This window comes from Rattus norvegicus, chromosome 5 (genome assembly GCF_036323735.1).
Source record: "Rattus norvegicus strain BN/NHsdMcwi chromosome 5, GRCr8, whole genome shotgun sequence".
Lineage (NCBI taxonomy): Eukaryota > Metazoa > Chordata > Mammalia > Rodentia > Muridae > Rattus > Rattus norvegicus.
Genome location: NC_086023.1, coordinates 131,978,823 through 132,002,794, shown reverse-complemented (window position 1 = coordinate 132,002,794; position 23,972 = coordinate 131,978,823). Strand labels below are relative to the sequence as shown.

At 38.2% G+C, this 23,972-nt stretch overlaps 1 protein-coding gene across 1 annotated transcript; it reads right to left on the bottom strand.

The window, feature by feature from the left end:
• Positions 1–1,099: 1,099 nt before the first annotated feature.
• Skint8 (selection and upkeep of intraepithelial T cells 8) lies at positions 1,100–22,925 on the bottom strand. Its single transcript, XM_008763957.4, has 7 exons — positions 22,664–22,925; positions 9,782–9,859; positions 8,256–8,603; positions 6,676–6,954; positions 4,842–4,955; positions 4,143–4,265; positions 1,100–1,533 (listed from the first exon to the last, which is right to left on the bottom strand). Exons 2-7 carry the CDS (start codon positions 9,855–9,857, stop codon positions 1,385–1,387), a joined length of 1,089 nt encoding a protein of 362 aa, XP_008762179.2. The 5' UTR covers positions 9,858–9,859; positions 22,664–22,925; the 3' UTR covers positions 1,100–1,384.
• Between the last annotated feature and the right edge of the window lie 1,047 nt (positions 22,926–23,972).

The following is a 23,972-nucleotide window of genomic DNA, read 5'->3' as shown; positions in this document are numbered from 1 at the left end:
TGGCATCAGTGGGAGGGGAGGCACTTGGTCCTGTGAAAGCCTGATGCATCAGAGTAGGGGGATTATAGGGGGTGAGGTGGGAGTGGGTGAATAGGTGGGGGGAGTACCCTCTTAGAGGCAAAGGGAAGGGGGAAGGGGTGGAGGGTGCATGGAGGGGATATTGGGAAGAGGATAATATTTGAAATATAAACAAATAAAATGATTCATAAATAATGAAAATTTAAGAACCCGCCCCCCAAAAAAAAGAAATGCCAGCATAGGGGATGGAGCAGAGACTGAGGAAACGGCCAACCAATACCTGGCCCAACTTGAGACACATCCCATGGGCAAGCACCAATCCCTAACACTAATAATGATACTCTACTATGTTTGCAGACAGGAGCAAAATGTCCTCTGAGAGGCTCCACCCAGAAGCTGACTCTGACAGATATATATACCCATAGCCAAGCAGTGGGTGGAGCTGGAGACTCTCATGAAAGAAGAGGAATGAGTGTTCCTCTGAAGAGGAAAGGAACTCCACAGGAAGACCAACAAAGTCAGCTAACCTAGATTCTTGGAGCTCTCAGAGTCTGAACCACCAACCAAAGAATATACACTGGACCTAGGCCTTCCTGCACATATGTAGCATATGTGCAGCTTGGTCTTCATCTGGTTTCTGAACAACTGTGGAGAGGGTATCCTAAAAGCTGTTACCTGTTCATGAGATAAGGTCTTCTAGCCAGGCTGCATTGTTTGGTCTCAATGAGAGAGGAAGTGCCTAACCCTGCAGAACCTTGAAGTTCCAAAGTGGGTAGACATCGGGAGAGGGGAGCACCAGCTCAAAGGAGAAGGAGGTATGGGGGAAGGATTGTGGGAGGGGTGAAAAGATGAGGGCAGTGAGTGGGATGTAAAGTGAATTAATTAAAAATTAATAATATTTTTTAAAGATGTAATTAAATCTATACAAGTAGAATATCTCAGTCATGACTTTTCTCATTTTTAGTAAGATTTTTGTTAACATTTGAAATTATAATTTAATTATAATAATCTTTTCACTTTCTTCCCTTCAAACCTTGCCATACAACCATCCCTAAGCATTAAGTCCATGACCTCTTTTTTAAATAATTTTATTGCATGCATATAATACACATGTGGATATATAATGTACATATAATAAATGTAATAATATATATTCCCAAAATAACCTGTTCAGCTTGCATAATGTGACTTTTATGTATGTTTTCAGGGCTAATGTTTTGACACTGGACAATCAGTTGGCAGCTCCTTCCTGTGGAAATTATCTTTCCTGCTCCCAGCTTTTTCTCGGATGTTTTCTATATAGGGTTGAGACTTTATGGGCCTTTCCCAGTCCTGGTTTGCTGTCCATGATGACATCCTTGTTCTTCTACTGTTTATTCAGACATGTGGGTGAAAGTCGCCTTAATATTAAGGCAATGATTGGTAAGACAAAAAATACTGTCAGAAAAAGTATCACAAATAGCAAGTCCTTTATCCATTTGTTGTATAAAGGAAACTGGGGATCTGAAAGAGAGACTAAAGAAGGTGACAAAATTAGGAAACTAGTGAGACTGTGTACAACAGGGTCAACTTTCTTAAAAATAACATTTAATATTCCATTGCATGCTACCAATTGTCTTTAATTAGGGGTGAGTACTGTGATGCACACCTCTATTGTTAGTGGTTAGAAAGATGGGGCACTCAAGAAGTCAACAACAATATGGTCTCTTCAGCAAGATCTGAACAATGAGTAACAGCTGATGGGCCAACATAGTTGGCAGAAATCCCACAAGGCCCTACCCCTAGATTAAGAGCTGCAGGCCATTGTTGGCTGCAGAGAGAAAAAAATCAGTCTTCTACAGAGAGAAGCCCCTGAGAAGTTTATCAAATACCAAATGCTTAGCCCTAAACACATATACATATAAGCAGCACTTAGCAAACTCAGCAAGTTATATTTATGTATTGTATATAAACATATATATTAAGAACCAGTAATTATTAATGAATAAGAGTTCATACGTTTGAAAGGTTGAAGAGCCACAAGAGGATTTGGAGTGGGAGAAAAAAAGTGAAAATGATATAATTATAGTAGTCATGTATGAAACTCTGAAGAAAAAGAACATTTAAATTTAATAAACAAAAATCAAATACAATTCTGAAGCACATATGGCACCAGAAATTTATTCCCAAGTAGGCCAAAAGATCTTGTACATAAAATTCAAATTTGAGGATGTCATAATTCAAACTACATAATTTTGTTTTCAGCTTCAAGGACTAAACCTAGAGTATTATGCTTGCTAGGCTACCTCTATACCTTTGGACTAAACCTCCAACTTCCAAACTCCAGTGCAATGATACAGCATGAAAACAATGCAGCACTGACACAAAAACAGGTGGATTCATCAATGGAACGGCACAGAGAGCCTAGAAACACACCCATTTATTTGTAATCAATTGAAGTTGACAAAGGCACCATATATGTGCAATGGAAACAGAATACTACTGTCAGTGAGTGGTCCTGGGAAAACTAGATGCCCACATGTAAAAGAAAAATGTCAAACCTCTGTATTACGTCACATACCAAAATATCAATTCAACAGATTAAACATGTAATGGTTGGCATTTTTCTCTGCAATGAAACAGAGACAAAAGAAGCAAAACTGGGAGAAACTACTGGAAACAAAAAGCTTCTGGAAAACAAAAAAAAAATAAACCTGAGTAAAAAGACAACTACTGAAATGGGAGGACAAGAAAATTATTTGTAATCTATATATGGAATATATGTGTATATATATATACTCAAAGTTAATACATATGAAACACACAACTCAATAGCAAGTGCTGCCTTTTCTATTTTTAATGATGTGCAAATTATTTGCATCTTAGTAGTTACTTAAGAATTACACATATATTCAACATATAATCCAGCTCAATTTACACTTAATCCTTTCCAAAGTAATCTCTGTGTATTCAGAAAATTCAAAAGATCATTTATAAGCAAGAATAATTCAAAAGCAGAAATGGTCTTTGTCCTAGTCTTTGGCTCCTCACATTTTCTCCTACAGAATATTTAGAAGCAAGAAGAATTTAGTTGAATGCAGATGTTTTGAGGAATTTGGGATTTGGTTTGGTTTGGTTTGGTTTAGTTTGGTTTGGTTTGGTTTGGTTTGGTTTATTCCCACTTTGGATTTGTGTGTTGATATTTTCAATAGCAATGTACTCATTTTAATTGCACAATAATGAAGGATTTCTTTTTCTCCCTTGGTTTCATAAATTCCAAGGTTAGATGCTATAATTTTCAATAGAGATGTTTGACATACCTGTCTATATATATTCTTTTACAGGACCTATCTAGCAAGATAATGGGAAATAGAGGAATAATGAAAGCCTTGCTGGAACCCCTATAACTTTAAATTTCTCACTTCTGCTTGGGATGTCATGCTAAAAATAATAAAATGAAATGAAATATAAAATAAAATAATGAAAATTTTCTTTGCTTTGATTGATGTTAACTCTTCTCTACATGAATCTCCCTGTAAGCCTCTAAATAACGGAGAGCTGCCAAAGCATCAAAAGCAATTAGCATAATTATATCAATAATTAATTCACTTTTAGATAATAGCCACATCTTATTAGAAATGCACCCACAGAAAGATTTCAAAGTTTCTTAAATTCCCCTAAAGGGCATATTTGTTCAGGATATTTATTAGCAGTGGAAGTCATTGGGAAAAATTAAGATCGATCATGGTGCAATGTAGACTGTGAGCACCAAATAGTCAGTAAAAATTGACTTGGTGTCATGGATTCATACTGAAAGTTAAGTGAAACCAATACTTAAATACTTAAAAGTGATTCACTGAACTTGATCATATTTTCTGACCATGCTTTTGTTTCCCTCTTTGTGGTAGAAAGAGCAGGAAGCTCTGATACCTACCACAGCTAGAACCATTGTGGAATCGCTGAGAGTGGCTCTAGTCCTTAACATTTGCAATTTTAATGCTGGAAAATGGTCTTGTGAGATGTCATTAAAAGCACAGGTTCTCCTGGTAATGATGTAATTCTCACATAACTAAGTCTCCAGGAAACAATGTTTTAGCAAAATGAGGTCAAGTAAGGCATATCCCACCACTACTAATCTCATTTACCTCTGGACCGGTGAGGTAAGTATATACCAAAGAGTAGTCCAGTACAGAATAAGAAATTCAGTATTTGAACTGGCCACGAGTTGAACACACAAAAACATTTAGACACGTATCCAGATGCACATCCTAGAACAGAGAAAGGTAGAATATACAACAAGGTGCACATGATTGTATTATACTAGCCTACAGGCAATAACCTGAAAGGTAGGAGTCACTATCTCATGACCTCTTGATCTATTTAGCAGAAATCCATCTGAAAGTTTGGTTTGTAACCAGTGGCAAAACAGAATGAGATAAAGTTGCTCTACTAGGAGATCTATATTTGAAGCAGTTGAATCTATTCCATTTTGAACTGAACTACTTCTGAAAAAGGAAATTATTCCTTTAATTTCAAATTTTAATTTTTCATTCATTTTATTACTTCATTGTATACACCTTTAGAGCTATAGAAGTGACTATGGGAACTAAGAGGTCAGAAGGCATGTCAATAGACACAATCCATAAGAACGCCCATGTCTTGGGAATCTCAATGTTATCAATATGAAATTCAACATTTCTAAGATGAAAAATAATCATAAGTCTGCTTGTGATAAGCATCACATTGGAAGATCAATACCATTTAGCTTTGCCTAACACTCACATGACTTGGAATAAAATTTCTTAAAAGATCTCTTAATTATTCTACCTTCATCATATAATTACCTTGTCTTCTGCAAAAACAGCTGATGAGTAGAAGAAAGCTGATGATGAAGAGTATTATGCATGCAATGATAACTAAAATTTTCATCCAAATATGGTCTTCATAAAAGAGTTCATCTAAAAGAAAGGACAGAATGTCTTAAAGCCAATATGAACACTATAAACCACATCAATGGTTTGGGAAATTGTTGATCCTAAATACCCTTCTTCTCCTTAAAGTCCTGGAATCTGATGTCTATGATGTATTCATTATACAATGTCCCTGTGTCAGATTCATTTTTGTCACCTTGTTATCATTCTAAAATATGTTTTACTGCATATAAAATATATGCAGAAATCTCTAATCTCCACAGAATTTGTAGAATATCTCTCTGTGTCTCTGTCTCTGTGTCTCTCTTTCTCTCTCTCAGCAGGTTTTCACTTTGTACCCTAGACTGTCCTTAAACCCTCCATCATCCTTACCTCAGGGTTTACAGGCATATGTCTTCATACCTGCCTTCAATTCATGAATTTTGCTGTGATCCCAGAAAATTTCTTACATATTCACATATACACATGGAAACATTTATTTTTCTGTTTGTTTTCTAATCTTCTAAGTGGATAGAGAGAGCAAGAGAGAGAGAGAGAGAGAGAGAAAGAGAGAGAGAGAGAGCCTCTTAATATTAAAAAAAGATTCCATGAAGTAAGAAATGAAATCTAAGGTACAGTTACCCCCACACCATTCTCCTAGAATCATCCTTAATAGAGCCTTGTTAGATAAAGATAATTTTTATATACACTATATACAAAATCTTTCTGATTCATCTTTGGTATTCACATATTACACGTTCAAACAACAGACAAGAGTAAGCAGTCTGTGCTTTAGTAACACATGTTACTTACAATGTTACTTACTTACTGATTTTCCTGGATTCTGTAGTCTATCATTCAGCACTACACTCAGATGTAAGAATGCTACTGAATATTGCATGATAATGATAAAACTTTTTTGCTTAAACTCATTTAGGATTCATAATGTAAAAAAAGAAAAAGAAAAAAAACGTTCATACAGGTTGTCCACAGGCACAATGCCACATACTTTCCATCCCAGCACTCTAGGAGCAACAGCATGCAGATCTGAGTACATTCGAGACCAGCCTAGTAAATGATGCAAGATACAGTCCAGCCAGAACTTCAGGATGAGATTTTTTCTCAAAATCAAAAATAAATGAATAGACAAAAGTAAAAATATCATTAAGTGTAGGGTGCAGTACGTAAAACTACTTGCCACAAAAGCTTGAGGACCCAAGTTTAAACCCTGAAACCCAATGTGGGAGAAGAAAAATTAACTCAAGAAAGTTATTCTCTGACCTTTACACATGCTTCATCATGTATGCTCACATGTGTGCACATACATGCACACACACACACACATACACACAAATAAATGAAATAAAAATTAGAAGCATGATGTTAATTATATATTCATTTCCTAGATCTATAGGAATGTAGATAAAACACATAGATAAAATATAAATAGCATAAATAACATTAATAAAACTAAATAAATATATCAACATTCTTAGTTACCAAAAATACATATCTTGTTAAACTTACACAAAAATATTATGTCTACTGAAATAACTCTCAATGTCAATCAAGGTGTTTTTATTATAGACTGCCTTTGTCTTTGTCTACTTGCCTTCTGATACTCATGACATCATACCTCATGACAATACTTGCTTACTAAAACCCAAAGGGAACTCCGTAAAATAATAAGCTTTTTTCATGCTTATTGCCTTCTTGATTTTGTCTTTATGCTTCCAGATCAACAGTCAAACCTGATGAGAGTACTCACTTGCTAGGATGATATTTGTTTGCTTCTCTTCACCTGTTACAGGGTTAAAAATACAGCAAATGATGTTGCCCTGTAACCTGTTTGTGAGAAGAGCCATCTTCATGTGGAAAAATCTGGCTTCATCCTGTGAATATGATTTCATTGAGTGTCGAAGTGTTTCCCCATTACTATCTCTCCACTCCATTTGGGGTTTTGGGAACCACCCTCCTGAATTACACTCCACTATGACTCCATCAGCATCAGGAGCCTGAACATGGATCTCTGTCTCCAATCCAACTGCTGGAGAAAATGAGAAAAAGTACAATCAGGATATTGTGTTGAAGTTGAACTGACAATTTCAAGAAAAAAAATAGTTTGTTCTATGATCTCAGAACTTTAGTGAATTAATACAATACTTGATTTACGAGTTACAGTAACCAGTTGGCACTTGATGTCTATCCACTACACAGTGTATTTTTGAGTTGGCCATATGATTTTTACTCATTACTTTAAAGTTTTAATGTTTTCTGAAGTACCTGCTTCAACAAATGGATCTGAGAAAACTGGATGTTCACATACAGAATTAAATTAAACTAGAGTTGATCACTTTGCACAAAAACTAATTTCAAGTAGATCAAAAACATAACCATGAAACCAGGAACTACTAGAAAAAATATAGGCCTCATACAACATGACAGAGGTTTAGAAAACATTTATTACTACCCCATTTCCCCAGGAATTAAGGTTAATAGTTGATAAATGGAAATTGATGAAACTAAAAGGCTTCTGCACACCTAAAGAGACAATCAACTAAATGAAGAGGAAGAATCATTGTCAGCAATGCAACTGACAGGGGATTAATATAAACAATGAATAAAAACTCACAAATGAAAGAAAGGAAGGAAGGAAAGAAGGAAGGAAGAAACCCTTTCAAAACAGTGACCCCGGGACCTGAACAAACGTTCTCAAAAGAAGAGAAATAAATGGTAAGTAAAGTCTCAAAAAATGTTTATCATCCTTAGAAATTTAGGAAATGCAAATCAAAGCATCTTTGAGATTTGATCTTACTCCATGTAAATGGCAGAGATTAAGAAAAAAAACACCACCAAATGCTTAAGGAGTGGGGGCAACTGATAACCCCGATTCATCTCTGGTAGGACTGAAACTGGTGCAATCATTTGGGAATCAGTATGGAGAATTCACAAAGGTAAAAGTAAATCTACCTTATATTCCAGGTATATTACTTCTTAGCATTTCTACAAATAAGAGATATATGGAAGGATTTGGAGAGAATGAATGGAAGAAGAATATTATGTAATCTTTAATGCAATCTCAAAAAATCAAAGAAAAATTTCAAAGCAAATTGATATCACTGAGCTAGCAGATGAGAGCAATTAGTTTATATGGATGCCTCAATGTTTCAGTGTTATCTTACATATATATAATATATATATATATATTATTTTGGTAAATAATAAAACTTTAATACTTAAAATTTTAAATATGAAAAAAAGAAAATCAAAAATCACCAACATAATTTGCAGGTATTTCAATTTATTGGGCATAAATGCACTGTACATTGTGCTCCACAAGAAACTTACCTGTCACATTGAGGTTCATGCTGGCCACATCAATGAAACCACTATCATTAAATGAACATCGATAAGGTCCATCATCCAAAATGCTGATATTATGAATTCGGAGGGTCACTTTGCCTTCTCCAATGGCCTCCTTCACAAACTGTGTACGATTTGCATATTCAGGAGCAGCTTCTCCACTCATGCTATGGCCACCTCTGTATAGGTAAACAGGTTGGGAATGGCCACTCCTGAACCAGCGCACCTCCATATACCCCACACTCTGTGGTGGGATCACCTGACAGCTGAGCTCAGCCTGGCCTCCTACTCTAGCTAATACGTGTCTTGTGGGAGTAGTTACCATCCATTTCTCTGTGGAAGTACAATGAATACCAATTAGTCTGATGCCAAGAATCTCCTGTCTCTACACTCTGTTTTAAAAATACATACTAAATACTGCCTATTGCACCTAGCTGATCCAATGTTCAGCTCTGGCTATATTCCCTGTAGTCCATCAATATTTTACTTTTTGAAAACACAATACTATTTTATTGTACCTTAGAGATATACTGTGAATGATTGTAGAGCAGAAAGCACCAATAATTTCTTTCTCTACTTTAAAAACAATCATATGGAGAAAGAATCTGCCTGGTGTAATTTTTTTTAATTTTATGGGATATAAAGGCCTTAGAAGAAGTCACTTGCTGGGAACTGTGATGGAATTCCTCAAAGAAACAATTTAAAACAGGGGAGATTTGCTTTGGCTCCTGGTCTCCTAGTCATCTCACTTTTATGGAGCTACAATGATTTTCTGATTTCTGGGGTTTTACTTGTTATAACAATGGAAAGATGACTTTCTGCTCCTCAAACGCAGAAGGAGTCATCAGAAGTGAATCTCAGATCCCATGCGCAGCAAAACTTTGAGTAGAAAAAAGTAAACAAGTTATCTTCAAGTTCCTTCCTCTAAAAATTAGTGCCGAGCAATGCCTTCATCAAAGAAGTTCCCTGTTGCAGGGTGTGTTCCCTAATTCAGAAACCCATGGCTGGCCAGGATAGTGGGATTGAGGGATGCTCTGCTCCAAATTGAACAGCTATATCATTCCCTTCAAGGCTCTAAAAACATTGAAGCAGAGAGGCAAAATGAATAAAGAGGGAAGAAATGTTAATAAGTGCAGGAAAAAAGTCCTCTGGATATAACACCTTGTACTCATGCAGTCATGGCAGCTGTGGTCACAGACACGATCACTGCACATTATCAAATCTGTCAAAATTTCATCGTGGTCAGGGAGGGGATAAAGAGCCCACACACATGCCTGAGTGTCTATGGGAACTGAATGGTTTCTGGGATATAGAGTATCACTGTTTTCAGTAGTGTCAGTGTGGGACTTGAATGGAAGAAGGGCTTTAGTGAGAGAAGGAAGGTAGTGTGAATGGGGAATGGAAGTGAACACAACTTAAATTTACTATACATGTGTATAAAATGGCCAAAGAAAATATGAAAAGATTTTAAAAGGGAAAGGTAAATGAAAATAAGCTAATAAGCTTCTTACCTGAAGAAATTGTTACTTGCAGAAAAAGAAAGTACACACACAATCCAGAAAAGTAAGAGAACTCAGGCTTCATCATATCTGAAAATGATCCCAGAAAGAGGTCATAAGCAACGGGATATAAGGCTTACATTGTGTATATAGATAGATGGTCTTCATATCTATAAAATGGTCAAGCTTATTATATTTACTTTTAAATACTAAGGTTTACCAGTGTTTGATAGAATGTCTCTATCCTCATACATCATTCTGATTAGGAGATATCTTCTCCATACATTTACCCACTGCCCCAAAGTCTTCTATTTCATCATGTTTTATGATTCAAGTATGACTAGACAGGATGTAGACCCTAGGAAAAATCTATTGGGGGAGGTGGTCTGGTGCTTTGATCAGGAGTCTGTGTGTGAAACATTGAAGGTCCTGTTACCCAATTGGTTCTTGATCAATCAATAAAGATGCTAGTGGTTAATGGCTGGGTAGAAAAGGGAGGACTTCCAGGTTCCCGAGAAGACACAGGAAGAAAAAGAGATTCTCCATGCTTCAGAGAGAGAGAGAGAGAGAGAGAGAGGGAGAGATCACCCATGTGAGATCTCAGATGGAGCAGCCATTGGCCGCTTCTCCATCTGGGCCTAGAGTAGCAGGCAGGAGACTAGAAACCCAACTAAGCTGAGGTATTAAGCTGGCAGTAAAGGTAACTGAGCAACTAAACCGAGGGAAGATACAAAGGTGTTAAGTTGGGAGTGAAGGTAAGGGCATATTAGCCATGTGAGGCTTAGATGTCCCCAACTATTGAGCTAAACGTATATTAAAGTAAATTAATGTTTGTGGTAGGCAGAAGCTGGAAACAACCCAGATGTTCCACAACAGAAGAATAGATACAGAAAATGTGGTTCATTTATACAATGGAATACTGCTCAGCTATTAAGAATGAGGGTGTCCTGAGTTTTGCAGGCAAATGAATGGAACTAGAAAATATCATCCTGAGTGAGATAACTCAGGGCATGCATGGTATGTACTCACTAATACATGGATATTAGCCACAATAAAGGATAGAATTTACAAGATAAAGTCCATAGAACTTAGAAATTTAACAAGCCAAAAGGCCCAAGTGAGCGTGCTTCAACCCCACTTGGGAGGGAGAATAAATTAATCACATAATGGGGGAGGGAGGGAGGGACCTGGTGGGGAAAGGGTACTGGGAAGGGAAGAGGGTAACATGATCAGGTGGGGTAATAGAACTGAAGCCCTGAGGGCCAGCAAAAAGAATAGAAACAGGCAACCTCAGGAGACAGGAGGTAGGGGACCCTCCAGAATGTACCAGAGACCTGGGAGGTAAGAGATTTTCAGGACTCAAAGGGAAGGACCTTAGATGAAATGCCCTACAGTGAGGAGAGGGAATTGTAGAGCCTATCTCCAACAGAAAGACCAGGCATCAAGTGAGAAAGGGGGTTGCCATCCCACAGTCAAACTCTGACCCAGAATTGTTCCTGTCTAAAAGAACTGCAGGGACAAAAACTGCAGGAAAAGAAAAAGAAAACTTTGTCCAGTGACAGGCCAAAGTGGGATACAGCTCAAGGGGAGGTCCCAAGGCCTGACACTAGTACTGAAGCTATGGAGTGTTCACAAAAAGGGACCCATCATGACTGCCCTCTGTAAGACCCAACAAACAGCTGAAAGAGTCAAATGAAGATATTTATGCCCAAATAATGGACAGAAGCTGTTGACCCCTGTGGTTGAATTAGGGAAAAGCTATAAGAAGCTAAGGAGGAGGGCAACCCTGTTGGAGGACCAACAGTCTCAACAAACCTGGATCCCAAGATCTCTCAGACACTGGACCACCAAACAGGAAACATACACTAGCTGATATGAGGCCTTTAACTCATATACAGCAGAGGACTTCTGTGTCTGGTTTCAGTCAAGGAGGATGCACCTAACCTCAAGAGACTAGAGGCCCCAGTGTGTAGAAAGGTTTGGTGGGGTGAAGGGGGTGTGGACATCTCGTAGAGATGAGGGTAGGGTGGAGGTATGGGATATAGAACAATGAGAGGGTAGACCAGGAGGCAAATAAAACCTGGAATGTAAAAAGGATTAAATAAAATTAAAGAAATAATAATTTAGTGTGTGTGTGTGTGTGTGTGTGTGTGTGTGTGTGTGTGTGTGTTTCATCCATGCACCTGGGGTGGCTCCTGGATAGTGGTTAGTAGTGTGGTCCACCCAGAACTTAAAGTGGGGTAGTAGAAACTATATGCTATAAAAATGTAGCTTAGTTTGCTGCTAAACTGACATAATATTTAATTGACTCCTAATGATTTATCCTAGCACTCACAGACTATGTCTCCTAATCATCATCTCAGGAGCTGGTATTTTCAGTAGATAGTGATTAAGAAAGATAACTACAACTGGCCAAAGTGTGGAAAATAAGATACTGAAAATGATTAGCACTAAAGGAACGTATATTCCTCGTTTCTCTCCCTCCCATGGCTCAAGGATCATTCGTTAAGGGGGTTCAGAAGCAGTATAGTAATCAAAGATGGTAGATGATTAAAAGGAAACACCTTCTGCACACACTAGGGCAGATGTATCCATGATACTGTGCATATAACTTGTGCACACCTAATACATGTCAAATGAAAAAGAAAATTGGGCACATAAATTCGCCCCTATGCTTAGAACAATTGACAATTGGTAGCATCTGGAAAAAAGTGCTATATTTCTCAAAGAGTATAAGGATTAGAAAGTTGACCACACTCCATTGGAGGACTGTACTTGAATGTACTTGACTCACTTGATTTTTGACAAAGGAGCCAAAACCATCCAATGGAAAAAAGATAGCATTTTCAGCAAATGGTGCTGGTTCAACTGGAGGTCAACATGTAGAAGAATGCAGATCGATCCATGCGTATCACCCTGTACAAAGCTTAAGTCCAAGTGGATCAAGGGCCTCCACATCAAACCTGATACACTCAAACTTATAGAAGAAAAACTAGGGAAGCATCTGGAACACATGGGCACTGGAAAAAATTTCCTGAACAAAACACCAACGGCTTATGCTCTAAGATCAAGAATCGACAAATGGGATCTCATAAAACTGCAAAGCTTCTGTAAGGCAAAGGACACCATGATTAGGACAAATCGGCAACCAACAGATTGGGAAAAGATCTTTACCAATCCTACAACAGATAGAGGCCTTATATCCAAAATATACAAAGAACTCAAGAAGTTAGACCGCAGGGAAACAAATAACCCTATTAAAAAATGGGGTTCAGAGCTAAACAAAGAATTCACAGCTGAGGAATGCCGAATGGCTGAGAAACACCTAAAGAAATGTTCAACATCTTTAGTCATAAGGGAAATGCAAATCAAAACAACCCTGAGATTTCACCTCACACCAGTGAGAATGGCTAAGATCAAAAACTCAGGTGACAGCAGATGCTGGCAAGGATGCGGAGAAAGAGGAACACTCCTCCATTGTTGGTGGGATTGCAGACTGGAACAACCATTCTGGAAATCAGTCTGGAGGTTCCTCAGAAAATTGGACATTGAACTGCCTGAGGATCCAGCTATACCTCTCTTGGGCATATACCCAAAAGATGCCCCAACATATACAAAAGGCACGTGCTCCACTATGTTCATCGCAGCCTTATTTATAATAGCCAGAAGCTGGAAAGAACCCAGATGCCCTTCAACAGAGGAATGGATACAGAAAATATGGTACATCTACACAATGGAATATTACTCAGCTATCAAAAACAACGGCTTTATGAAATTCGTAGGCAAATGGTTGGAACTGGAAAATATCATCCTGAGCGAGCTAACCCAAACACAGAAAGACATACATGGTATGCACTCACTGATAAGTGGCTATTAGCCCAAATGCTTGAATTACCCTAGATGCCTAGAACAAATGAAACTCGAGACGGATGATCAAAATGTGAATGCTTCACTCCTTCTCTAAAAGGGGAACAAGAATACCCTTGGCAGGGAAGGGAGAGGCAAAGATTAAAACAGAGACTGAAGGAACTCCCATTCAGAGCCTGCCCCACATGCGGCCCATACATATACAGCCACCCAATTGGACAAGATGGATGAAGCAAAGAAGTGGAGACCGACAGGAGCCGGATGTAGATCTCTCCTGAGAGACACAGCCAGAATACAGCAAATACAGAGGCGAATGCCAGCAGCAAACCACTAAACTGAGAATAGGACCCCCGTTGAAGGAATCAGAGAAAGAACTGGAAGAGCTTGAAGGGGCTCGAGACCCCATATGTACAACAATGCCAAGCATCCAGAGCTTCCAGGGACTAAGCCACTACCTAAAGACTATGCATGGACTGATCCTGGACTCTGACCTCATAGGTAGCAATGAATATACTAGTAAGAGCACCAGTGGAAGGGGAAGCCCTGGGTCCTGCTAAGACTGAACCCCCAGTGAACTAGACTGTTGGGGGGAGGGGGACAATAGGGGGAGGGTGGGGAGGGGAACACCGATAAGAAAGGGGAGGGGGGAGGGGGATGTTTGCCCGGAAACCAAAGAATTATTATTATGTATTAAATAAATTTAAAAAAAAATTAAAAAAAAGAAAGTTAACCACACTCCATTGGAGGACTGTACATCCAAGACAATCTAGGTAACATAAAATTGGTCTTGAAAGGCTTAAAGTGGACAGATAAAAAAAGGGATGGAAGAACCTCACTGATCCCAGCCCACAGCTCACTGCTCCCAAACCCCTAGGGAGAGAGAGTTCACCGCCCAGACAGGTGAGCATTCCTGAGACTGCAGAGAGGGAGAGACCACCAATACTGCCCACCCCTGCCCACATCCCTGGCCCAAGAGGAAATTCTATAGGGCCTCTGGGAACTGGAAGATAGGGGCACTCCAGCAGCAGTTCCCCTGTGCTCCAGACACCACTCAGACCTGAAGGGACCCAGTCAAAACTCCTCCGCACCCAAATCCCGTGGGAGGGAGAGCTAAAGCTACACAGGGGCAGACATGCCTGGGAAGCCAGAAGAGACTACACTCTGCCCACATTTCTGACTCCAGAGGAAAACACCTAATGCCATCTGGGACCCCAGGGCACGGGGGCTCAAGGAAAAGGCAGCACAGGCCCTCCTTGATGCTGCACTCAGGGGGAGCTAAAAAGCAGCACCCCATGAGCAACTTCAGCTGCAGCACCACAGGTAAGACCAACTTTTCTGCTCAAAGCAATCTGCCTGGTGAACTCAGGACACAGGCCCACAGGAACAACTGAAGACCAGTAGACAAGAAAGACTACACGCCTAAAAGCAGAACACTCAGTTGCCATAACTGGCTGAAAGAAAACAGGAAAACAGGTCTTCAGCACTCCTGACACACGGGCCCATAGGACAATCTAGCCACTGTCAGAAATAGCAGAACAAGGTAACACCAGAGACAACCTGATGGCCATAGGCAAGCGCAGGAAACTAAGCAACAGAAACCAAGAATACATGGCATCATCGGAGCCCAATTCTCCCACCAAAACAAACACTGAATATCCAAACACTCCAGAAAAGCAAGATCTAGATTTAAAATCACATTTGATCATGATGATGGAGGACTTCAAGAAAGACATAAAGAACTCCCTTAGAGAAACACAGGAAAACAAAAATAAACAAGTAGAAGCCTATAAAGAGGAATCAAAAAAATCCCTGAAAGAATTCCAGGAAAACACAATCAAACAGGTGAAGGAATTAAAAATGGAAATAGAAGCAATAAAGAAAGCACAAACGGAAACAACCGTGGATATAGAAAACCAAAGGAAGAGACAAGGAGCCATAGATACAAGCATCAGCAACAGAATACAACAGATGGAAGAGAGAGTATCAGGAGAAGAAGATTCCATAGAAATAATCGACACAACAGTCAAAAATAATGGAAAATGGAAAAGCTACTAGTCCAAAACATACAAGAAATCAAGGACTCAATGAGAAGATCAAACCTAAGGATAATAGGTATAGAAGAGAGTGAAGACTCCCAGCTCAAAGGACCAGTAAATATCTTCAACAAAATCATAGAAGAAAACTTCCCTAACCTAAAGAAAGAGATGCCTATAAACACAAGAAGCCTACAGAACTCCAAATAGATTGGACAAGAAAAGAAACTCCTCCCATCACATAATAGTGAAAACACCAAATGCACCAAAAAAAAAAAGAAAGAATATTAAAAGCAGTAAGGGAAAAAGGTCAAGTAACATATAAAGGCAGACCTATCAGAATCACGCCAGACTTCTCACCAGAGACTATCTAAGAAGGAAGATACTGGACAGATGTCATAGAGACCCTAAGAGAACACAAATGCCAGCCCAGGTTACTGTATCCTGCAAAACTCTCAATTAACATAGATGGAGAAACCAAGATACTCCATGACAAAATCAAATGTACACAATATATTTCTACAAATCCAGTCCTAAAAAGGATAATAAATGGAAAAGCCCAACATAAGAAGGAAAGCTACACCCTAGAAAAAGCAAGAAACTAATCATCTTGGCAACAAAACAAAGGGAAGAAAAGCACACAAACATAATCTCACATCCAAATATGAATATAACAGGAAGCAATAATCACTATTCCTTACTATCTCTCAACATCAATGGCCTCAACTCCCTAATAAAAAGACATAGATTAACAAACCGGATACGCAATGAGGACCCTGCATTTTGCTGCCTACAGGAAACACACCTCAGAAAAAAAGACAGACACTACCTCAGAGTGAAAAACTGGAAATCAACTTTCGAAGCAAATGGTCTGAAGAAGCAAGATGGAGTACCCATTCTAATATCAAATAAAATCGATTTTTAACTAGAAGTCATTAAAGAAGATAAGGAAGGATACTTCATATTCATCAAAGGAAAAATCCACCAATATGTATTCTCAATCCTAAATATCTATCCTCCAAATACAAGGGCACTTACATACATAAAAGAAACCTTACTAAAGCTCAAAGCACACATTGCACCTAACACAATAATAGTAGGAAATTTCAACACCCCACTCTCATCAATGGACAGATCATGGAAACAGAAATTAAACAGAGACATAGACAGACTATGAGAGGTCATGAAACAAATGGACTTAACAGAAAATTATAGAACATTCTATCCTAAAACAAGAGGATATACCTTCTTCTCACCACCTCATGGTACTTTCTCCAAAACTGACCATATAATTGGTCATAAAACAGGCCTCAACAGATACAGAAAGATAGTAATAGCCCCATGCATCCTCTCAAACCACCACGGGCTAAAGCTGGTCTTCAATAACAATAAGGGAAGAATGCCCACATATACGTGGAAATTGAACAATGCTCTACTCAATTATAACCTGGTTAAGGAAGAAATAAAGAAAGAAATTAAAAACTTCTTAGAATTTAATAAAAATAAAGGTACAACATACCCAAACTTATGGGACACAATGAAAGCTGTGCTAAGAGGAAAACTCATAGCTCTGAGTGCCTGAAGAAAGAAACAGGAGAGAGCATTTATCAGCAGCTTGACAGCACACCTAAAAGCTCTAGAACAAAAAGAAGCAAATACACCCAGGAGAAGTAGAAGGCAGGAAATAATCAAACTCAGAGCTGAAATCAATCAAGTAGAAACAAAAAAGACCACAGAAAGAATCAACAGAACCAAAAGTTGGCTCTTTGAGAAAATCACGAAGATAGATAAACCCTTAGCCAGACAAATGAGAGGACACAGAGAGTTTGTCCAAATTAACAAAATCAGAAATGAAAAGGGAGACATAACTACACAATGAGAAGACATTCAAAAAATCATCAGAGCCTACTACAAAAACCTATATTCCACAAAACTTGAAAATCTGAAGTAAATGGACAATTTCCTAGACAGATACCAGGTACCGAAGTTAAATCAGGAACAGATAAACCATTTAAACAACCCCATAACTCCTAAAGAAATAGAATCAGTCATTAAAAGTCTCCCAACAAAAAAGAGCCCAGGTCCAGATGGGTTCAGTGCAGAATTCTATCAGACCTTCATAGAAGACCTCATACCACTACTATCCAAACTATTCCACAAAATTGAAACGGATGGAGCGCTATCAAATACCTTCTAGGAAGCCACAATTATTCTTACACCTAAATCACACAAAGACCCAACAAAGAAAGAGAATTTCAGACCAATTTCCCTTATGAATATTGACGCAAAAATACTCAATAAAATTCTGGCAAACCGAACCCAAGAGCACATCAAAACAATCATCCACCATGATCAACTAGGCTTCATCCCAGGCATGCTGGGATGGTGTTAGATATGGAAAATCATCAACGTAATCCATTATATAAACAAACTGAAAGAAGAAAACCACATGATCATTTCATTAGATGCTGAGAAAGCATTTCACAAAATTCACCACCCCTTCATGACAAAAGCCCTGGAATGAACAGGATTCGAGGCCCATACCTAAACGTAGTAAAAGCCATAACAGGAAACCAGTAGAGAACATTAAACTAAAAGGAGAGAAACTTGAAGCAATCCCACTAAAATCAGGGACTAGACAAGGCTGCCCACTCTCTCCCTACTTATTCAATATAGTTCTTGAAGGTCTAGTCATAGCAATCAGACAACAAAAGGAGATCAAAGCGATACAGATTGGAAAAGAAGAAGTCAAAATATCACTAATTGCAGATGATATGATAGTATATGTAAGTGATCCCAAAAGTTCCACCAGAGAATTACTAAACCCGATAAACACCTTCAGCAAAGTGGCTTGGTATAAAATTAACACAAAAGAGAAACAAGCCGAGAAAGAAATTAGGAAAATGACACCTTTCATAATAGTCCCAAATAATATAAAATACCTCGGTGTGGTGTAATTTTAACCAAGCAAGTAAAAGATCTGTATGATAAGAACTTCAAGCCTCTGAAGAAAGAAATTGAAGAAGACCTCAGAAGATGGAAAGATCTCCCATACTCATGGATTGGCAGGATTAATATAGTAAAAATGGCCATTTTACCAAATGCGATCTACAGATTCAATCCAATCCCCATCAAAATACCAATCCAATTCTTCAGAGAGTTAGACAGAACAATTTGCAAATTGATCTGGAATAACAAAGAACCCAAGATAGCTAAAACTATCCTCAACAATAAAAGGACTTCAGGGGGAATCACTATCCCTGAACTCAAGCAGTATTACAGAGCAATAGTGATAAAAACTGCATGGTATGCGTACAGAGACAGACAGATAGACCAATGGAATAGAATTGAAGACCCAGAAATGAACCCACACACCTATGGGCACTTGATTTTTGACAAAGGAGCCAAAATCATCCAATGGAAAAGAGATAGCATTTTCAGCAAATGGTGCTGGTTCAACTGGAGTTCAACTTGTAGAAGAATGCAGATCGATCCATGCTTATCACCCTGTACAAAGCTTAAGTCCAAGTGGATCAAGGACCTCCACATCAAACCAGATACTCTCAAACTAATAGAAGAAAAAGTGGGGAAGCATCTCGAACACATGGGCACTGGAGAAAATTTCCTGAACAAAATGCCAATTACTTATGCTCTAAGATCAAGAATTGACAAATGGGATCTTATAAAACTGCAAAGCTTCTGTAAGGCAAAGGACACCGTTGTTAGGACAAAGTGGCAACCAACAGATTGGGAAAAGATCTCTACCAATCCTACAAATGATAAAAGGCTTATATCCAAAATATACAAAGAACTCAAGAAGTTAGACCGCAGGGAGACAAATAACATTATTAAAAAATGGGGTTCCCAGCTAAACAAAGAATTCACAGCTGAGGAATGCCGAATGGCTGAGAATCACCTAAAGAAATGTTCAACATCTTTAGTCATAAGGGAAATGCAAGTCAAAACAACCCTGAGATTTCACCTCACACCAGTGCTAATGGCTAAGATCAAAAACTCAGGTGACAGTAAATGCAGGCAAGGATGTGGAGAAAGAGGAAAACTAGTCCATTGTTGGTGGAATTGCAGACTGGTACAACCATTCTGGAAATAAGTCTGGAGGTTCCTTCAGAAAATTAGACATTGAACTACCTGAGGACCCAGCTATACCTCTCTTGGGCATATACGCAACACATGCCCCAACATATAACAAAGACACATGCTCCACTATGTTCATAGCAGCCTTATTTATAGTAGCCAGAAGCTGGAAAGAACCCAGATGCCCTTCAACCGAGGATACAGAAAATGTGGTCCATCTACACAATGGAATATTACTCAGCTATCAAAAACAACGGCTTTATGAAATTCATAGGCAAATGGAAGGAACTGGAAAATATCATCCTGAGTGAGGTAACCCAATCACAGAAAAACACACATGGTATGCACTCATTGATAAGTGGCTATTAGCCCAAATGCTTGAATTACCCTAGATGCACAGAACACATGAAACTCAAGAAGGATGACCAAAATGTGAATGCTTCACTCCTTCTTTAAAAGGGGAACAAGAAGACCCTTGGGAGGGAATAGGGAGGCAAAATTTAGAACAGAGGCAGAAGGAACACCCATTCAGAGCCTGCCCCACATGTGGCCCATACATATACAGCCACTCAATTAGATAAGATAGATGAAGCAAAGAAGTGCAGGCCAACAGGAACCGGATGTAGATCTCTCCTGAGAGACTCAGCCAGAATACAGCAAATACATAGGCGAATGCCAGCAGCAAACCACTGAACTGAGAACGGGACCCCCGTTGAAGAAGTCAGAGAAAGGACTGGAAGAGCTTGAAGTGGCTCGAGACCCCATATGAACAACAATGCCAACCAACCAGAGATTCCAGGACTAAGCCACTACTCAAAGACTATACATGGACTGACCCTGGACTCCAACCTCATAGGTAGCAATGAATAGCCTAGTAAGAGCACCAGTGGAAGGGGAAGTCCTTGGTCCTGCCAAGACTGAACCCCTAGTGAACATGATTGTTGGGGGGAGCGTGGTAATGTGGGGAGGATGGGGAGGGAAACACCCATATAGAAGGGGACGTGGAGGGGTTAGGGGGATGTTGGCCCAGAAACTGGGAAGGGAAATAACAATCTAAATGTAAACACAAGTTAATAAAGATGGGGAAAAAAGGGAATGGAAATGGGATGCTTTTGGAGGTTAGTATGATCAAAATTTATTATATAAAACAGAAAAATCTCAAAGTAATAATAAAGCAAAGACATAATGATAGATGTTAGATAGATAGATAGATAGATAGATAGATAGATAGATAGATAGATAGATAGATAGATAAATGATAGATAAAACATTGGCATTTCCTAAATTTAAACTTCATATTTTACTCTAAATTAACCTTTTATGCAAAAGCATTGTACATATTCAAATTTAATTTTAAAGAAATCAAGTTTTATATGAATATAACTGACTCTTTGAATATGCCATATCAAAATGAATAAAGTACTTCAAACTTAACTGATATCCTGCATTTTAGGTAAACACAAATCACCCTAAAGTCATGGATATGAGTTTATTCACTGTGTTAGCATGCCAAGTCAGCCTGCTTACTAACAACTATGAAGAGTTTCAAACAACACATATACTAAAAAGAAATACAGGACTTTGTTAAAGCCTTAGCCATATGTACTAGAAATGAGTCAAAATCAGGAGGTGAAAATTCCTATGGCCATGGAGATTATCAAAATCCCTCTGCTACTGAAAGGTCTACTTGGCCTTTTTGTGTTTAGAGTACATTAAAGCTAATTATATATTTTTTACATTTATAAAACAAGTTATATAACCTTACTTCATCATATGATGTACACACATGCTGTGGGTAGGTGATTGGTTGGCTTATTATCTGGAAGAGCAGGTTACAGCAAACAAGGAGACATAACAAGAAATGTAATCTCTAAGTGACTGGTATGATTCTGGTATCACCTTCCATTACGACATCACAACTTTCAGAACAATTAACCTAATGATTGAATTTATTAAGGATATTTATTCTTAAAAGAAAACTGCAAGAGAAATAAAAGTGCATAAGTCTTGTATATAGTATTGATACATTAAAAGCCAGTAGCTGAAAATAACCATTTTTCTGACAATAAAATGGATAAACAATCTATGGCTAGTCATATAATATATACATCATTAAGGGGAGCGAACCATTTCTGTAAATGTCAGATATCAATCTCTAGAGGATTTGGTAGCATTGAGTCAGATGAGATTTACTCATATGGTATAATAGCACGTACACAAATGTCTAGAAAATAAATAATCATTATAAAAACATATGAGTGGGTTTTTTAGGGACAAAGAAAGGGGACAGGAGGAAATGGTCCCAAAATTTCAACAAGACAGTTTTGAGGTCACGGTTATAAGTTATGTAGACCATAGGTGGCAATTTCTTATATGTATATATCTAACAAATTATTTCTTTTAAATATAATGCAGGCTTCATTGCATTTAAGTTAAACATTAATGAATCTCTTTACAAAGAGTACCTTTTAAATAAACAAAGTATTGATGTGATCTTTTGGTGAATATTTATGTGTATACTTTATCATATATGTCTTACTATATAACTTAAAGTTAGTAAGCAGACCTTACTAACTGAATACACCTCTACTGGTGAGTGTCGAGTCTAAAACACTAGCCCCACTACCTTCTCTCTGATTCTTTATTTTTACAAAAGGCTGTGGAAATAGTATAATTTCTGAAATTCAGAGCACACCAGACCACATCTGCCATCTTAATAATGAAATTTGGAAACAAACCCTCTCTTTTGAAGGACTTAACTTCCTGACAGATTTATAAGCTCCACATATAATGAAGAGCTGTCTAGCTATTAGCTATTAAAGTTAAAACCATAAGACTAGACTTACAGAGGCAGGAAATACACTTGTCTTCAAACAGCATCCATACACAGATCACTTACTTGAGCTCCAGAATCTAGGAAGAATTTCTTCCCTGGTCTTTCAAAAATCCTGTGTGCCTGCAGGTGGCTCATCAAAGCTCCTTCATCAGTATTCATTTACACATCCTCTAGCTCAGTGTTGTGTGCTCTCCAGGCTCAATCAGTTTCCTCCAAGGTGATGTTATCACTTGTCATTCTCGATTACATATCTGTTCAGAGAGAAAACTGGAAGATTTCTACTATGCTTATTTCTATAAAAAGCCGCGTGAGCTCACACACACTGCAGCACTCCTGAGCTCTCTGTTGTTTACAGTAGATCTGTTCCAACATGACTTGCTTGTCCAGTGATGATATCTGAAAGGAGGCATGGCTTTTCACAATATTTTCCCTAAATTTTGCTTGAGAACACTAGAAAAACTGAAAGCAAACTTGTTTGTATTGATAGTCATATACTGTTGAAAGTACCACTTTAAACATTGATGTTATTTAGATTTTTCCAAATACTTTTGGTACTTTTTGATACAAAATATGTTCCCTTTCTTATTATTTGCAATATTCCGTTTAATGGAGGACACAGAATAGGGCTGGAAATAATTGCCAAAGCTTTATAATAAAGTAGATAGTAGGATTTTTATTGAAAATTATTTTTCATACAATGTATTCTGATCAAAGTTCTCCTCCCTGAACTTCTCCAAAATTTTTCCTCCCTCCCTCCAACTGTATACTTTCTTTCTGTTTAGAAAACAGGCAAACATCAAGTAGCAAACCAGATTTAAAGATCAACAATGACAAAAATAATGTTTAAAAAGAACAAGCAACACACACACCATAAAAACAGAAAATCAGAAAACGTAATATAAGGAAAAGACCAGTAAGACAAAAATGATCAAAGTGATATGAGACCAAAAGTCTAGAAAATTACCATTCAGTTCATTTTGTGCTAGCCATCTACTTCTAGGCATGGTGTCTAACCTTAATTGTAGAACTCCATTGTAGAAAATTATTTTTTTTCCTTTGCAAGCATATCTCAATTGAACTGAGAAAGATTCTTAGTTAGAGACGGGAGCTTGTGTCCACTTTCGCCTAAACCTGGACAGGCCTTGTGATGCTGCCACAGGATCTATGATTCACGTGTGCATCAATCCTGTTGTGTCTGGAAAGCAACAGTTTCTTTGGTGTGATCCATCCCCTCTGGCTATCACAATGTTTCTGCTTTGTCTTTTGCATAGTTCCCTGACCCCTCTTGGAAGGGTGTGATGATAACATTCCATTTAGGATTCACTGTTTAAAAGTATTTTAGTCTCTGCATGTAATCCAATTGTGGGTCTCT